The sequence below is a fragment of the Diadema antillarum genome, unplaced genomic scaffold, assembly GCF_040938485.1.
Source record: "Diadema antillarum isolate AM-2024a unplaced genomic scaffold, OU_Dant_1.0 scf00000024, whole genome shotgun sequence".
Taxonomy (NCBI): Eukaryota; Metazoa; Echinodermata; class Echinoidea; order Diadematoida; family Diadematidae; genus Diadema; species Diadema antillarum.
The window spans coordinates 579,421-595,681 of NW_027270913.1; the positions used below are offsets into that span (position 1 = coordinate 579,421).

The following is a 16,261-nucleotide window of genomic DNA, read 5'->3' on the forward strand; positions in this document are numbered from 1 at the left end:
AGTATAGTGCCCGCCACCCGTACCGTGGCCGTGCGTCGCGTACACGGCCGTAAATAAAGCCGAGTGGTTTCGTGTGGCACTCTCTAGCTCTGGAGCAGTCATGTCACGACGCGGGAGCGCGGAAGCGTCGATCCTCACGCTATGCTACATAGTATCCACAGCTAGCCGCGGTTTCGATTATCCACCACGTGAAATTACTAGTGTTGTACGCGTGCATTGTGCAGCATGGGAGCGACAGATCCAGTGATAGCGGATCTAGCTCGGGGGGGGGGGGGGGGGGGGGGGGGGGGGCCTTGGGCTGCCAATTTAGAAAAAAGAAAACAAAGAACAAAAACCAGAAACAAACATCAAATGATTAATCTATTATTTTAAGACCAAAAAGAACATACAGGCACTTTTCTTGTCAAACAGTTGTCGATTTCATAACTGAAAAGGCAAAATTTTAGCCTCTAACGGGACGAAAATTATAATATACTCACAATATACATTATTGTAAAAGTGGAAATTTTCGCGGTGTTGAAATTTTCGCGCATTTCGCGCAACCAGAAACTAGCGCGAAAATAAAAGCACGCGAATATTTTCGCCTGCCATACGTTCCCGTGCATGATGTATCGATTCCGCGGAATTAAAAACACGCGAAACTCTTCTGACCCGGCCAACCGCGAAAAATTAGTCACGCGAAAATATCCACTTTTACAGTAGTCTATAATACACTAACATTTACTATTATGAGTAAATTCAGTGTATATCAAGCCTCGTGTACCTCTCTAAAAAAATCGAGTGAATATTCACTCTTAAGGGAGTGAATACAAAAAAAGAGTGAATTTAGAGTGAAATTGGAATGAATTTTGAGTGAAAATGTTCATTTTCACTCCTTTTAGAGTGACGTCAAGGATCACTCGAAGATTTTGGAGTGATCCCTGACGTCACTCTAAAAGGAGTGAAAATGAACATTTTCACTCAAAATTCATTCCAATTTCACTCTAAATTCACTCTTTTTTTTGTATTCACTCCTTTAAGAGTGAATATTTTCACTCGATTTTTTTAGAGAGATAGGCTCGCGGTAGCCTCGCGTCCTCGAGTGTGCCCCGTGGAACATAACTTTAGTAAAACCCTACATTTATCCTTTTCTTCTATGCTTTCATAGGCCTATAAGAATAATTTTTTACGTTTTAGCTTTTAATGACTACATTTCAAACGAATGGCAAAGTGCCGGGGGTGGCTCGCTCGCTCTGTCCGTACTTTAATTAAATGAATAGTTTCCATAAGTTATGATCATAGTCCTTCGCAGTGATTTTTTTACTATGTTTAATTCACTAGAAATTTGATTTAAATGCCCTTTAAACGCGACTTTTATACTCTGTTTTTACAAAAAGTCCCTACCGTGGGAAGGGTATTCCCCTCCTACACCTCCCCCCCGCTCGGTCGCTTCGCTCCCTCGCCGAGAATCTCACACCGTCACATAAAAATGTACCCCCTTATGTTCATAATCATAGTCCTTCGCAATGATTCTATCTTGGCAGCCTTGGGCTGCCCATAAAATAAATTTAGAAAAAAGAAAACAAAGAACAAAAACCAGAAACAAACATCAAATGATTAATCTATTATTTTAAGACCAAAAAGAACATACAGGCACTTTTCTTGTCAAACAGTTGTCGATTTCATAACTGAAAAGGCAAAATTTTAGCCTCTAACGGGACGAAAATTATAATATACTCACAATATACATTATTATATAGTCTATAATACACTAACATTCACTATTATGAGTAAATTCAGTGTATATCAAGCCTCGTGTACCTCTCTAAAAAAATCGAGTGAAAATATTCACTCTTAAGGGAGTGAATACAAAAAAGAGTGAATTTAGAGTGAAATTGGAATGAATTTTGAGTGAAAATGTTCATTTTCACTCCTTTTAGAGTGACGTCAAGGATCACTCGAAGATTTTGGAGTGATCCCTGACGTCACTCTAAAAGGAGTGAAAATGAACATTTTCACTCAAAATTCATTCCAATTTCACTCTAAATTCACTCTTTTTTTTTGTATTCACTCCTTTAAGAGTGAATATTTTCACTCGATTTTTTTAGAGAGATAGGCTCGCGGTAGCCTCGCGTCCTCGAGTGTGCCCCGTGGAACATAACTTTAGTAAAACCCTACATTTATCCTTTTCTTCTATGCTTTCATAGGCCTATAAGAATAATTTTTTACGTTTTAGCTTTTAATGACTACATTTCAAACGAATGGCAAAGTGCCGGGGTGGCTCGCTCGCTCTGTCCGTACTTTAATTAAATGAATAGTTTTCATAAGTTATGATCATAGTCCTTCGCAGTGATTTTTTTACTATGTTTAATTCACTAGAAATTTGATTTAAATGCCCTTTAAACGCGACTTTTATACTCTGTTTTTACAAAAAGTCCCTACCGTGGGAAGGGTATTCCCCTCCCACACCTCCCCCCCGCTCGGTCGCTTCGCTCCCTCGCCGAGAATCTCACACCGTCACATAAAAATGTACCCCCTTATGTTCATAATCATAGTCCTTCGCAATGATTCTATCCACTGTTTAAATGCTCTATAAACGCGACTTTTGTACTCCGTTTTTACAAAAAAAAAAATCCCTATATACCGTGGGAGGGGGGTATCCCCCCCTCCCACACCCTCCCCCGCTCGGTCGCTTCGCCCCTCGCCGAGGATCTCACACCGTCACATGAATGTGCCCCCGAGAGATTTTGACCCTCCCCCACCAAAAAAAAAAAAAAAAGACACAACAACAACAACAAAACAAACAGAAGTGTTCCGGTGTACAGCCCTCCCCCCCCCCCCCCCCCCCAATTATTTGAGCAAAAAAAAAAAAAAAAATAGAGCATGCAAGTATGCTTAAAATCGCATGCTGGCAAGCCTAAAAAAGAAAAATCTCCCTAATTAGACACTGTGGGAGGGGGGCATATACCCCCCCCCCCCCAGCTCGCTTCGCTCGCAATACCCAGCACAGCCCCTGAAACCCCTCCTTTTTGAAAAAGCCGCTAGATCCGCCCTTGAGATCTGTTGGCAGTGCACATGGTGCACGAGAAAACTCGCCACTTGCCCAGAATTGTATCCTGTATACTGCAAAGAAGAAAACATCACATGCACTCGCAGATACTTTATGCTCATTCCATATCCTGATATACATGTATTATACTCTCTTCTTAAGACTTTTTTGGTTATTTCGACAAAAATGCAACATTTTCTGGATCGATTCTTTTCTTTTTTAAGTTTTGCAAAAGACAAACTTGGTGATTTTGTATACGGTATAGAATTCGTTATCTTTTTAAACTTTTTATTGGATGTAAACCAACAGGTAAACAAACATATTTACAATATTTACAGAATGTACACATAAAGTCAATATCAGCAAGGTCTACATAATATCACATGGTAAGCATACAGAATATTAATTATACGGAAGTTTCAACTGTCAATATCTTGTGGGAATTGGGAGTTATAAACTTATCAAATATTAATATCATCGCATGAAACGGGAATACAATTTAAGAGCTATATTATGGAGGGTTAAGTTTGATTGTCCATTTATTCAAATGGTTCAGTAATTTGTCTTTCTTTTCTGCAATTCTCTTTTCAAAATTTTGTTTAATTTTTGTATTCGTTATTTGCTTTCTAATCATAAGGCCCTATACTTCATCAGTGGCGGATACACTTTATTTTTTGTTAAAACAAAAGAAATAAAAAGAAAAATGGGGGACGCGTGGGCCTCCCCCTTCCCCTATTAAGGAATTCATGGATCCGCCCCTGCTTCATTCAGGTAAACAGGATTTACAAAGACCGATGCATGTTTATTTATATTATATGGAAACTCTCGATGTGTTCAATAATTATTATCAATTCATTGATGAAATTATTCATCATACACTGAGTTGCTAAAGTATTTCTTTGCACTACATTATCATTTATGGGCCATGCACCTGCCCCCCCCCCAACACACACACACACACACACACACACACACACATCTCAGTAATAAGATAGATATTTCTTTCCAGCTCTGTGTAGGCCCTATGGTACCCGATTTATGTTAACATTCAAGTTTGATGTCTCATAGATATTTAACAGGGCACAATGTACAAAGAAATCTAAATTTGCACAATCTGCATTTCATAGCGCCCAACAATATCATATATACCTTCCACTGCTATAAGCACGGCATATTTACTCTTATAATTGCAATGTTGATAAATACGATTAATGGAAATAACCAACGTTGTTGTTTTTTTTCTTTCACCGTTATTGACGCTTGTGCAATCTTCTATAGCTCAATACTGACGACACTGATAGAACTGACATATCGCTTGAACTGGAAAATGATAGCCGATGATTTCTTTTTATATATAACGTAACAAAGCTCGTAACATAAGCCATTATACAACGTGAAAGGCATGATATAGGATTATGGACAATGATTATGGTAATCAGTGATATGAAATAGTGATGAAGTACCGCAGCGTGCCTGTATAAACAATAAAACATCGGCGCGGAGGCCAACATCATTCAGCACCCACTATTGAAATTTGTAAGAAGATTTCAGGAGAAAAACTGCATGCTTTATTTTATTTAAACCGTCAGGAATGATATAAACATACCGCAACTAAATGTTTGTGACTTAAAATTTCATTTCATTTCATTTCATTTCATTTCATTTCATTTCATTTCATTTCATTTCATTTCATTTTATTTCATTTCATTTATTTCATTCTTTCTCTTTTTAGCAAAACATAACACATGGAACCGAATACGTGAAGTTATCATGCATGGATCGCTGAGAAAGACAAAGCCTCTGTGTTAATTTATTAAGTAACGCAACAAATTAGAATATAGATATATTTTCTTATCCCCTGCAGCTGCAGTTCAAGACGCCCATTCTGAAACTATGCCGAATCATTATTTTAGTATACCAAATTTTTATGTCTGCTACGAGTATTACACACGGCCGGCGCCACGTACGTTTTTAAAAGTGTGTGTGTGTGTGTGGGGGGGGGGGGTAGGGAGTTTGTCATTTCTGGTGCCACTTCCGGGTTTCATCAGCTAACAAGCAAAAACAAAACAAAACAAAGCAAAAAAGAGGCCTTACTCGCACCACTTCCAGGTTTCTACAACTTCCAGTGGGCCCTCCAATATAGTTGTACACATTCATGCATGTTTGTAAAACATTGAGTTAGTGCGATATTGCGAGGGATAAACACGGGAGGGGAGCAAGAGGATATAGTTGGGCAATTTTTTAATATGTATATAATACATTATCGTCTGCAAAGAACAATTTATTTGGACTTTCTCATATAGTGCAGCGGCGGATCCGGGATTGGGCCCCCTTTTATTTTGTAAAGTCGCCCCTCCCCCCCCCCCCCTTTACGAATTGGATCTGCCCCTATAGTTGGTACAAGAAAATACAAGAAAATAATAACCGATACATTATCATGATATGCCGCGTGATTGATTTTCCGTCGTGAATTAAGAGGGATCAAACTTGTCACAGCCTTGTTGCACAAAGAAGTCGACATCTAATAACTAATAGACGTGTGATTTATTATAATGCCATCAGTCCATGCAGTAGGTGAAACGTCTTAAACGCGCAGTCACCTTTAATAATCCCAAATTAGAGTTTTTATTCTTAGAATATACTGCAATATGGAATAATAAATGATATAGAAAAGTACCTACAGTTAGCAATGTCTGATCTATGAGAATATTATATCGAATATCAAACAAAGTACATTGTATAAAGATAACTAATTTGATTGTGCAATCAAGACTCAGTGACATTGTAGTAGGCTAATATGGACAAAAACGTATACATGCTGTGCCTGTACGGCGCAAGAAATTGTATAGAAATTCTTACTTACCTCAGGTTCGAACATCCTCCTAATACAAAAAGTCAATATTTTTTCAAGGCCCTCAAATCTGGAATTCTATCCACTCTAATGTGAAATGTATTTTACTTGAAAGGTATTCTGGAAGTTACCAATATAATTTTCAGAATTTTTAAGAGATTAGCATGTTAGGGGTGTGTTTGTGAAAATGGCATCTTGTGTATTGTTAATGTGCTGGTGTATGTTTTTTGTCAGTGTATGCATGCGTGTGTATAATTATGTGTGAGTGTATGTATTATAGAAAGAAGAGACATGAGACTGTATTTACTTTCCGGGGTTAGTTTTAAATAAGGCCCATTGCCTTCTCACTAACCCCTTCACTTGATATGTTTGGTTGTTTGTTCGTTTGCTTTTTGTCACGTTGTCATGTTATACTGTCTTGTCATACCATTGGCACATTTTGATGTATGCATGTTTTATTAAAGGGGATGGCTAGTAACCGATCAGTGGGAATCAGTGGGAATGCTGAGGGATGATTGTTCCAATCCTTGTGGGATTCATTTAAGAGTACGTTATATATCTACTGTAGTGTGAAAATTATTTGCTTCAGAATGGTCTCATATTCAAGTAATGTGCAGATTAATGCCCCGTCACTGACCAGGCACCCTAACCTGGAAACATTAAACTGCACATTACTTGAATATGAGACCATTCTGAAGCAAATAATTTTCACACAACAATAGATATATTATGCACTCTTAAATGAATCCCACAAGGATTGGAACAATCATCCTCCAGCATTCCCACTGATTCCCACTGATCAGTTACTAGCCATCTCCTTTAAGTGAAAACAAATGAAATGAAAATGAAAAAATGAATGTTTCACTTCGGGGACCCCCCTCCCCAACACACACACACACACACACACACACACACACACACACGCACACACACACATCTTATATACACGCAATGTTTTTTTTTTATCTCTCTCTCTCTCTCTCGGATAAGAGAACAATTAACATTTATATAAATACCAAAGAGCTGTTTAAGAGTGGTCAGTGATCGTTGGTGAGGCCTATGTATACAAAGAGACCCTTTTCCCCTCCGAGTATCCTTATTCGCGCCGAAAATGAGCATGCTGCCCTCTACGGCGAGAGGGTAGTAGACAAAATTACTAGTAATAATAATGATAATAATAATAGTGGCTACTTGTATAGCGCACAGGTCCACTTTTCAGTGCTCATGGCGCTTCAAAAATGAAAAGATATCATATATTTACATGCATATACATATTCAAACATTTCAACAAATAAGAAAATGGTAAACAAAAACAAATATAGTAAAGGAAACTAAAACCCAAAGAGCAATGTGGATTGAGTGAGAGTAGCAACATTAGTAGAACATATCAGTGGAAGTTTGAGGAAAATCGGACAATCGATGCAAAAGTTGTTAAGATTTGGTCCACTTTTTCTAATTCCCCTGGGCTGAACTTTCCTAGTTGCGGGCCTGACAGTCAGAGTGTATAATTAAATTAAACATGCAGTCGCACATGAAAAAATTGGGATGATACCAGAAGGGCAACTATCCACATTTTGATGATAACGTAACGGATCGTCCAATTAGAAAAAAAAAAGTAATAAGTAATCAGTTACCGACATGAGCACCCTTTCTTAAATTTTAGACTCTTAATCAAAATTCAAAATTTGAACCGGCTATAAAAATATTACATCTGCAGTAATGTACTGCCAAAATCAATATCACCGGCATTTTATCTGATATCTACCGAAAATTTACCGAAATTAGAGATACGCGACGTGATAAGCGATACTGGCACACTACAAGATTTCGTGCAGTAATTATGAATACTTAGATTTTTCTTGTGAGTCGTGGTGTGACATTAAATATGCGACTTTGTCACTTGTCGCGGTACAAGTTGCAGAGAAAGTGCATAACGAGTTCAAATTAATGACTGGCTCGCCAACCAAATAAGGAATTGTAGTGTGGACAAATAAGAAAGTTACGGCAGCATGACAAAACAACGGTCAGATCGTGTATCTGAAGGAAGATGGCGTCGATTCAACGCTATAGTTTCACTGCATCGTCCAACCAAGGAGGTATGAGAGAACCTCCTTGGTCCAACTATAAGGCCCAGTCGGCCGATACAGTGGGGTGGGGTGAAGGGTTAATGGTCCCCCCCCCCCCCCTTGGGGCCAGTAATTCTCAATCGACGGGAAGAATCTGCGGGATAGTCATGGGTTTATTTGATTTTCAAATTATTATTTTTTATTCCCCCAAATTTTTCATTGCTTGTATAGGCCTTTAGCGAGTGTACATGACTGTATAGTGTAGAACCGCGGGGGGTGGGGTGGGGGTGGGGTGATGAGGAGGCTTGGACGTCTCCCCCCCCCCCCCCCCTGCACCCCCGAAAAACATTCGGCGGCACCTGGTGTGTGTGTGTGTGTGTGTGTGTGTGTGTGTGTGTGTGTGTGTGTGTGCATGTGTGTGCGTGCGTATGTGTGTGTGTGTATACTTCCATTTTTTTCTTCGGTAATTGCTGTAGGTCCTGAAACTTTGCCATTTTTTTTGTTAGGCCTATATTGAAACTTTAAAATGTATCATTATTTCATTTACCTTTAAATGAATTATCATTTTATGTTTGCACAGTACCAAAGCAAAGCCTAAATTGATGTTTCTTGTATTACATGATTGGAAGTGAATACTTGAAAAAAAAAATGCGTTCAGTTGGAACTGCAGACCCCCCCCCCCCTGTTCCGCTGCTCCGCTATTATGCACATCAGTGTCTTAATTCTATAAGCCTAAAAGAGTGCATCAGTAATCAAATAGGCTTGTATTTTATCATCCGATAACCCTTTCAAATTCTGCAATAAACCAGGGAGGTGAGACTACAAACCGTCAAAAATATCCTTTTTGTATAGTTTGGAGGACAACCGACGAACTGCAGCGCGGATTCAAGAGGCCTTCGAATACATGTACTAGTAGGTACATGTATTGGTGGCCCGGGTTGGTCCCTGTCGATTCTTCTACTCAGCTGCCCATGTGCAAATGCCAATGAGTGAGCATGCACTACTGTATCAGATTACAGGACTATATATTTGCATTTCCCTGGGGAAAGTGACTCGGGGAAGTACTTTTTAACGCCCCAATAAGTTCAACTTCAAGAGCATTATAATGATGATGAAAAGTTTTGGCGGCCTGTTCCATTGCCGTCTGTCGGAAATAGAAAGGCAGCTGGGCAACGGGCTAGATTCATGTAATGAAAATAAATGAAACAAGATAAATACATATGATCATAATACATTACATCATGTATTGTCAGATTGAAACATTTCGAGTATTATAGACGATTATGACCGATGTCCTATAGGCCTACCTATTGATACAACTATCTGCATTTTATCTTCATTTAGTGAGGCATCCATATATGAGTAGGCCTATGTACAATGATTCTGGCTTGTTGATTTTGTTAGCAATGAGTAAAAGGGAGAGTAAATGATAAGAGCAACAACATGGGAAGGAGAAAGGGGAAAGAAAGAGAGAGAGAGAGAGAGAATCATGGCAGTATTCAGCAAGCACAGGAATACTATGGCCCGACGAACGCGAACGGCCGTGGTTGCAATCAACCAATCAACTCTCAGCTACTAGTATTACTGCCAAAGCGTCGCATATTGCATCAACTATCGCCGGCTGGCTTGCCCCTTGCGAGGCGCGTGAGCTGCTATACTGCTGCTTGTCGGCAGTGTAGACGAACTTGTTCATTTCCACTGCCGATTTCCATCGTCTTTTGGATATTTTATCCTCATCCAAAATCTTCAGCTCAATCTTGATGACATTCTGAGAGTCTGAGTATGAAAGTATAAGAATAAATACTGGTTTAAAGCCAACATTTTAAAGCAAATTGTTAGCATAAAACTAAACAGGGAAGCGGGAGAAAAATGTCATGTGACCAACGTTAACCAATAGTGATTGCCGTTTGTCTGTCTAAAAGAATGAATTTTCTGCTGATCCGCCATTGCTGTCGCTCGGAAAGCTCGGTGGTGTGAATTTGAATCTTGACTGTGGAATGGACACCAAGAGCCATCCGGCGCTGCAGGGCTGTCAGCAGCAAGTGCAGATTTCTTCTTGAGGGTATAAAGCTAATATTTTTGCCTTTTGTCCTCGAAATATATGTAAAAGTAATGAAATATAACACCAGAATAATGTCGGACCATGTCTATGACTGTCGTAGCCATGTAGTCTCGCGTACATGATAACGGAATCTGTGCGAGGCGTTCTGATTCCGAGAGAAAAATCACGAAAGTATTCCGATTGGATACATATTTAGGTTACCTACATTTCTCAGTGTATTCTATGAATGTTAGACAATAATTAGGTGTACTGTGTCGATCGTATTTATTGTGATAAAGAAGGATAACTTCGTTATTGGGTCAAGTCAGGAGACAATAGCGCATAGCTTTTTCTCGCCGTATATTGTGAACGGCCGTTGGCGCACTATACATCACACACAGACGTAGACCCGTGGCCATTGCCACGCCAAGACACGCTAAACCAGTGCAGTGTAGCCGCTGTACAACCCTGCCTTACGTTCATGACCTGCCCCGTCTAACGTTAGATCTACTTCAGTGTGAAGCTGAAATTGGGTTGGTCCTGATTACCTACAGTAAATAGAATATCTAGAGAACCTCTACATGCTGACTTTGTGACAGCCTGACCACCTGAAGAACTTGGGAATTCGTATTAACTCTGGCATTGCACATGTGGTAATGTATTGATGTGAAGATAGAATAAGTGACAATGCAATGTTAATGAGAGGTCTGACAACATGCAACAACGTTAAATTTATTCTATCTTAAAGTCTTTGAAAATGGACCTGGCTACTGTGGGGTTCTCCTGCAGTTTCAGTGAAATTTTTTACTTTGAATTGGGTGTTACTGTAGTGTTAGATTCTACACATCGGTAGATGTGTGTGTCGTTACCAGCCAGGCGCAGGCCACACGTGCGTGTGTGGTTGTATGATGATTGAGAGGATACCACCTAGTAGTGGCACCTGTCGTCGCCCTATTGAAAGATCTGCAGCTTGTTCATTCCAAAAGTAGAAAAACAAATTCGCCTAAGGTTTGCCTCAAATATGCAATAAATAATACTGCAGTTTCGAATATCGTGACTGTCTTGTTGATTCTCATGTTCTGGATCTCCGTAGTGAAATAACGCCATTTTACTTTATGCACACCTTTGTCAATGTAATGAAGCACCCCACTACCCCCGGACATGGGTGCATCATGGTCATTTTTTGACTGACCACACAGGGTTTTTGACGCACCCTCACAGTCGCTTTTTGATGGACCACACGGGGTTTTTGATGAACACCACAGTCACTTTTTTGACGGACAACACAGGGGTTTTGACGAACACCTCGGTCACTTTTTTTGACGGACATCCTCGGTACATTTGACGCACCCCCGTAAATACTGAAACGATTTTTGCATATGTTTTGTTCAAGCAATTTCATTTTCTTTCGGTTCGTAAACACAATTTGTACAAGTTTCGGCAAGTTTCCCTCACCCTGGCCCTGTAAGTACCGTACCGTCATTCACCGTACATCACTCTGCTGCTACGATTTTATGTATGTACTATGTGCATGCAATCCATACATGACTTGTCTGCAGATGCGCCGTACGTGCGCGGCCATTGCTAGTCCGGTACACATGGACGATGCGCGATGTAGTTTACGCTGCTCACTTGCAAATTGCACAGCGTAGCGAGTCTAGTCACGCACGCACCACTCGACTTACCTGCTACTTACACTGCAGGTACACACCACGCCACGGCATTCCCGCGAGCAGCAACAGCTGGTGTCGGAAAATGGCGGCGCAGTACAGCGTGTCGGCGACCGGCAAGTCCGACCGGCAAGTCCGACCGGCAAAATGCGTGCAGTTTTCCATAGCCAAGTGACGTACCATGACGCACCCCTCGGTTCAGAATAATGCGTGTTATTTTCCATAGCCAAGTGACGTACCATGACGCACCCCAATGATGGGATTTTGACGCACCCCTCGGTCAAAAATTTGACGGACATAACTGGTAAAATGACGCACACCTGGGTCACAAATTTGACGGACCAAACGAGGAAATGACGCACCCATGTCTGGGGGTAGTGGGGTGAGTCATTACATTGACAAGTGCATTAGAGTGCGTGCGATGCATTTTCTTTGCGCAGCTTAAAAACTTTAGAAGGTACTTGGGCCTACCTTGACATCGGCACCCCTTTCCTCCATGGGTAATAACTAATATATAAATACACGTGAATTTCATAGTCATACATCGCATTCGCAAGTCAATGTAACTAGAGTTTGTTAGTTTGTTTATGAGTTTGTTTTTTGTGTCTTCATTATTATTATTTTCATAGCTTATGGCGCTTAATCCCATGGCCACGCGTACTATTTTGTTCTATACGCGAACAGCTAGGGTCTAGAGGTATGTATGATACGCAGGCTGCCGATGTTAAGGTACCCTGCCGATACGTGGTACCCTTTATACATAGGCCTACATGTACAGTACAGTAGCCATTATTGCCCGAGTCACTGGATACAGATTACAGCCACACACAAGTGCAATGCAATGTACTACGATGGAAATCGCCTTTTTTCTTTCTTTCTTCTGGATGACTTTATTTTCGTTAGGTGGTTTCAAATTTATTCTCATCTTTTTTCTTTGCTTCTTCCAATCTTGTCACAAATGGTCATCAGTTTTAACTAGTAGACCTCTAGTGATCTACATTGTAGGTGATTTTTACAGGTTTCTCGAAGAAGATCTTACTTTGCAACCAAAGGCCTCGGGGGGTTTTGTGCATTGTAATTCCACAATCAACAGGCAGCCAGCCAGCTGCGCCGGCTCACAGCTTCATACCGCAGCAGTGGCTTGATGACAGCGCTAACTTGTGACCCTTGTGCAGTACACATGCTGTACATACTCGTACATAGTACAAGTACTTGGCGTGTGCACGCTCTTCAATAGTTGCAATACCAGTAATAAATGCTCATCCTTGCATTTATGTGTAGTGTTGACTCCATCCCGGGATTGCGATTGATCCTCGACAATTAAGAGTCCCCCAATCAGCTGTAATTACCTCCGCCAAGGGAGGAGGTTATGTTTTCATTATACCGTTTGTTTGTTTGTAAAATAACTCAAAAAGTTGTAAACGGATTGGAATGAAACTTGCAGGAAAAGTTGTAAATGACACAAGGAACAGATGATTAAATTTTGGTTGTGATCTGGAAATTTTTATGGATTTTATGAAGGATTTTAGATATTTTGGCCGGTAGAGTCAATGAACCTTGGAGTTCAAGCTGCCCATTTTTGAGGTTTTCATACGTGCACTAAAGTGCGTGCTCTAGTTTCTGCTATAGCGAGGCGCGCCGCCCAGCTGAGGGTTGTATATTGGGAAATCGGGCGATTTTCAGCATGCTTGCGTATTGTTGGAAATCACTGATCTCTATGGAAGAACAAGAACATTGGTTTAAATTAGCTGCTTGGCGGAGGTCTGCGCTCTCAAGGGTGCTCTCTAGTTTTCTACTGATTTTAGATCCGTCTCATCAAATGACACAATGAGAATGGAATAAAAACAAATTGTAGCAAAATAAAGTTGTGTAGAACCTAGAAAGTAAAATTAAGTTATATTCATCACTTTGATTTGGGGAGATGGTGGTGTGGTATGTAATGTGTTCGTTTATTGCGTGTTACTGGGCAGGCCCCAGTGATTCCAATACGGCACAGCGGTATCCAACTTCTCTTGTGTGTATTATTTATAAATGTGTGTGGCTGTATCCTCCAGCTTGGGCCATGGCTGCTACCACACACGTGTGGCTGGATGTAAAAACCTGCACCTACAGTATACATACAGTAGGTTCGATCTCATGTGACACTGCACAGATATATAGATCTAGTGAGCAGGCGGTCAAATTTTTGACAATGTTGTGGTCAAATTATGGGCGACTTGCTTTACTAGCTCACTTGCATTGCAAAAGTCTTGTACATTGTATGTTTAGAACAATAGATGCCAATGTGAAAGTTTGTGATTATGATGTCCTAGAGTAGTAGAAAACTACACTCATAATACTTATCATTATGACTTAATGTTTGTACTACATTGTTAGGAATAGATGGTTTGAAATTTAAATATTTTCACTTGGCCTTTTCTTCATTTGTAGGTAGAGCTACAAACAAAGTGCAGAACTGGCTTCGTCGTGACGCAGGTTGTGACCTGCAACCTTGCCATCGTTATTGGTGTCAGCAAATTTGATGCTCCAATAGGAAGCTCATAGCTCCGCCATGAAAACCGATTCTGTGAGTACATATTTCTTTGGCTCTCTGATGAATGTTCTTTTGTTATCTCTGACATGATTTTACAAGTATCAATTTTTTATTTTATTTTATTTTTTTTTTAGGTTGACAGTCTTTGGTAAGTGTTGTTTGTTTGTTTTGTAACAGAGATTTATTCACAAGTTTTTAGGGAAGAAATTCTATGCCTGTACGTTTAATGTTTTCCCAAGTCACAGGAATGAGCTGGATAACAAGCTTCATGAATGGTAGGATTTTCAGCACATGTCACAACAAATAGATGAAAATAAAGTGAAATAGGATAGATACATATGTACAACTTGTAGGTGTACCTGGTCCTTGTATCCTTGTGTTCTCACCACCTTATGCACTTGTCAATGTAATGACTCACCCCACTACCCCCGGACATGGGTGCGTCATTTCCTCGTTTGGTCCGTCAAATTTGTGACCCAGGTGTTCGTCATTTTACCAGCTTTGTCCGTCAAATTTTTGACCGAGGGGTGCGTCAAAATCCCATCATTGTCGGTCAAATTTTTGACCGAGGGGTGCGTCATGGTACGTCACTTGGCTATGGAAAATAACACGCATTATTCTGAACCGAGGGGTGCGTCATGGTACATCACTTGGCTATGGAAAATTGCACACATTTTTGCACGCTACTACCGGATACACGTATCGCGAGTGAAATTACAGTGAGCGCTTTCCCGCGGCAAGTGAAATTCAAAGTCGGGAAGCGTTTTGGAATAATTAAGAGGGAAAAATGCTTGCCAGAATCTGGCAAGCAAATAATTTAAAAGCCACCCTTTCTCCTCACACTTTCCCTCCAACAAACCCATGAAATCATGAATACTCGATCTCAAACCAGGGACTGTTCAGCGATGTAACCAGTTAACAATTTCAACCTTACTAAGTTACTGTCGAACACTTAGTATAGGTAGTGCCTATTGCATATTGCGATGCAACACCAACACACATTGCTATCGAAGAAAGTTCGTTTATATTCCAATACAATGTGCGTCTAAATAATGTTCTGTGGTGACAAAGGCAAATTTTTGACAGTAAAAGAAGCGGCAGCAGAAGAAACTGCCTGCCGCATGCCATGTTCTCCTCGCGGGATGCCGACCAGACGCGCGATGCCGACCAGACGCGCGACGCTGTTAGAGTACGCTGTGCGAATCTCTACGTACAGCGACTGGGCCGTGTATAGTTACTCGCGGGAATGCCGTGGCGTGGTGTGTACCCACTGAACTCAAACGTAGTGTTTGAGTTCAGTGTGTGTACCTGCTCTGCAGTATGCATCCACCGGACTAGCAATGGCCGCGCACACACAGCGCATCTGCACACATGTGATTGTCATGTATGGATTGCATGCACAGAATACATACTCCCTTACGGAATATCGTAGCTAGCTGCAGCAGCGTGATGTATGGTGAATGACGGCACGGTGCTTACAGGGCCAGGGTAAGGGAAACTTGCCGAAACTTTTACAAATTATGTTTACGAACCAAAAGAAAATGAAATTGCTTGAATAAAACGTATGCAAAAATCATTTCAGTATTTTCGGGGGTGCGTCAAATGTACCGAGGATGTCCGTCAAAAAAGTGACCGAGGTGTGCGTCACTTTCAACGTGTTGTCCGTCAAAAAAGTGACTGTGGTGTTCGTCACTTGCAGCGTTTTGTCAGTCAAAAAAGTGACTGTGCTGTCCGTCAAAAACCCCGTGTGGTCAGTCAAAAAATGAACATGACGCACCCATGTCCGGGGGTAGTGGGGTGCGTCATTACATTGACAAGTGCATTATGTATGAACTACTAGTATTACAATGCTGTTGTACGTGGCTAAAGGAAGTGAAGGGCATACAGGTAGTTGTAGTTAGTTGAGAGAACACATGTTCAATACTCGGCTACTGTGTATTGTAATGTTCATATGCATATCAACTGATGTTTAACCCCATTTCTGTCACGTATGCCGTAGCCAGACTGCTCAGACATTTTGCAGTGCACAGACACAAGATTGTTGATGGCCATTTCTGATATTGACATTATTG

General features: G+C 40.7%; 1 protein-coding gene across 1 annotated transcript in view; it reads left to right on the forward strand.

Annotated features, from left to right (window-relative positions):
- The first annotated feature begins 9,872 nt into the window (after positions 1-9,872).
- Positions 9,873-16,261, forward strand: part of LOC139732319 (homeotic protein female sterile-like) — a 55,700-nt gene continuing 49,311 nt past the window's right edge. The window contains exons 1-2 of the mRNA XM_071643191.1: positions 9,873-10,007; positions 14,087-14,222. Of these exons, the coding sequence (XP_071499292.1) occupies positions 14,208-14,222 (15 nt within the window). The 5' untranslated portion in view covers positions 9,873-10,007; positions 14,087-14,207. The remainder of the gene's footprint in view (positions 10,008-14,086; positions 14,223-16,261) is intronic.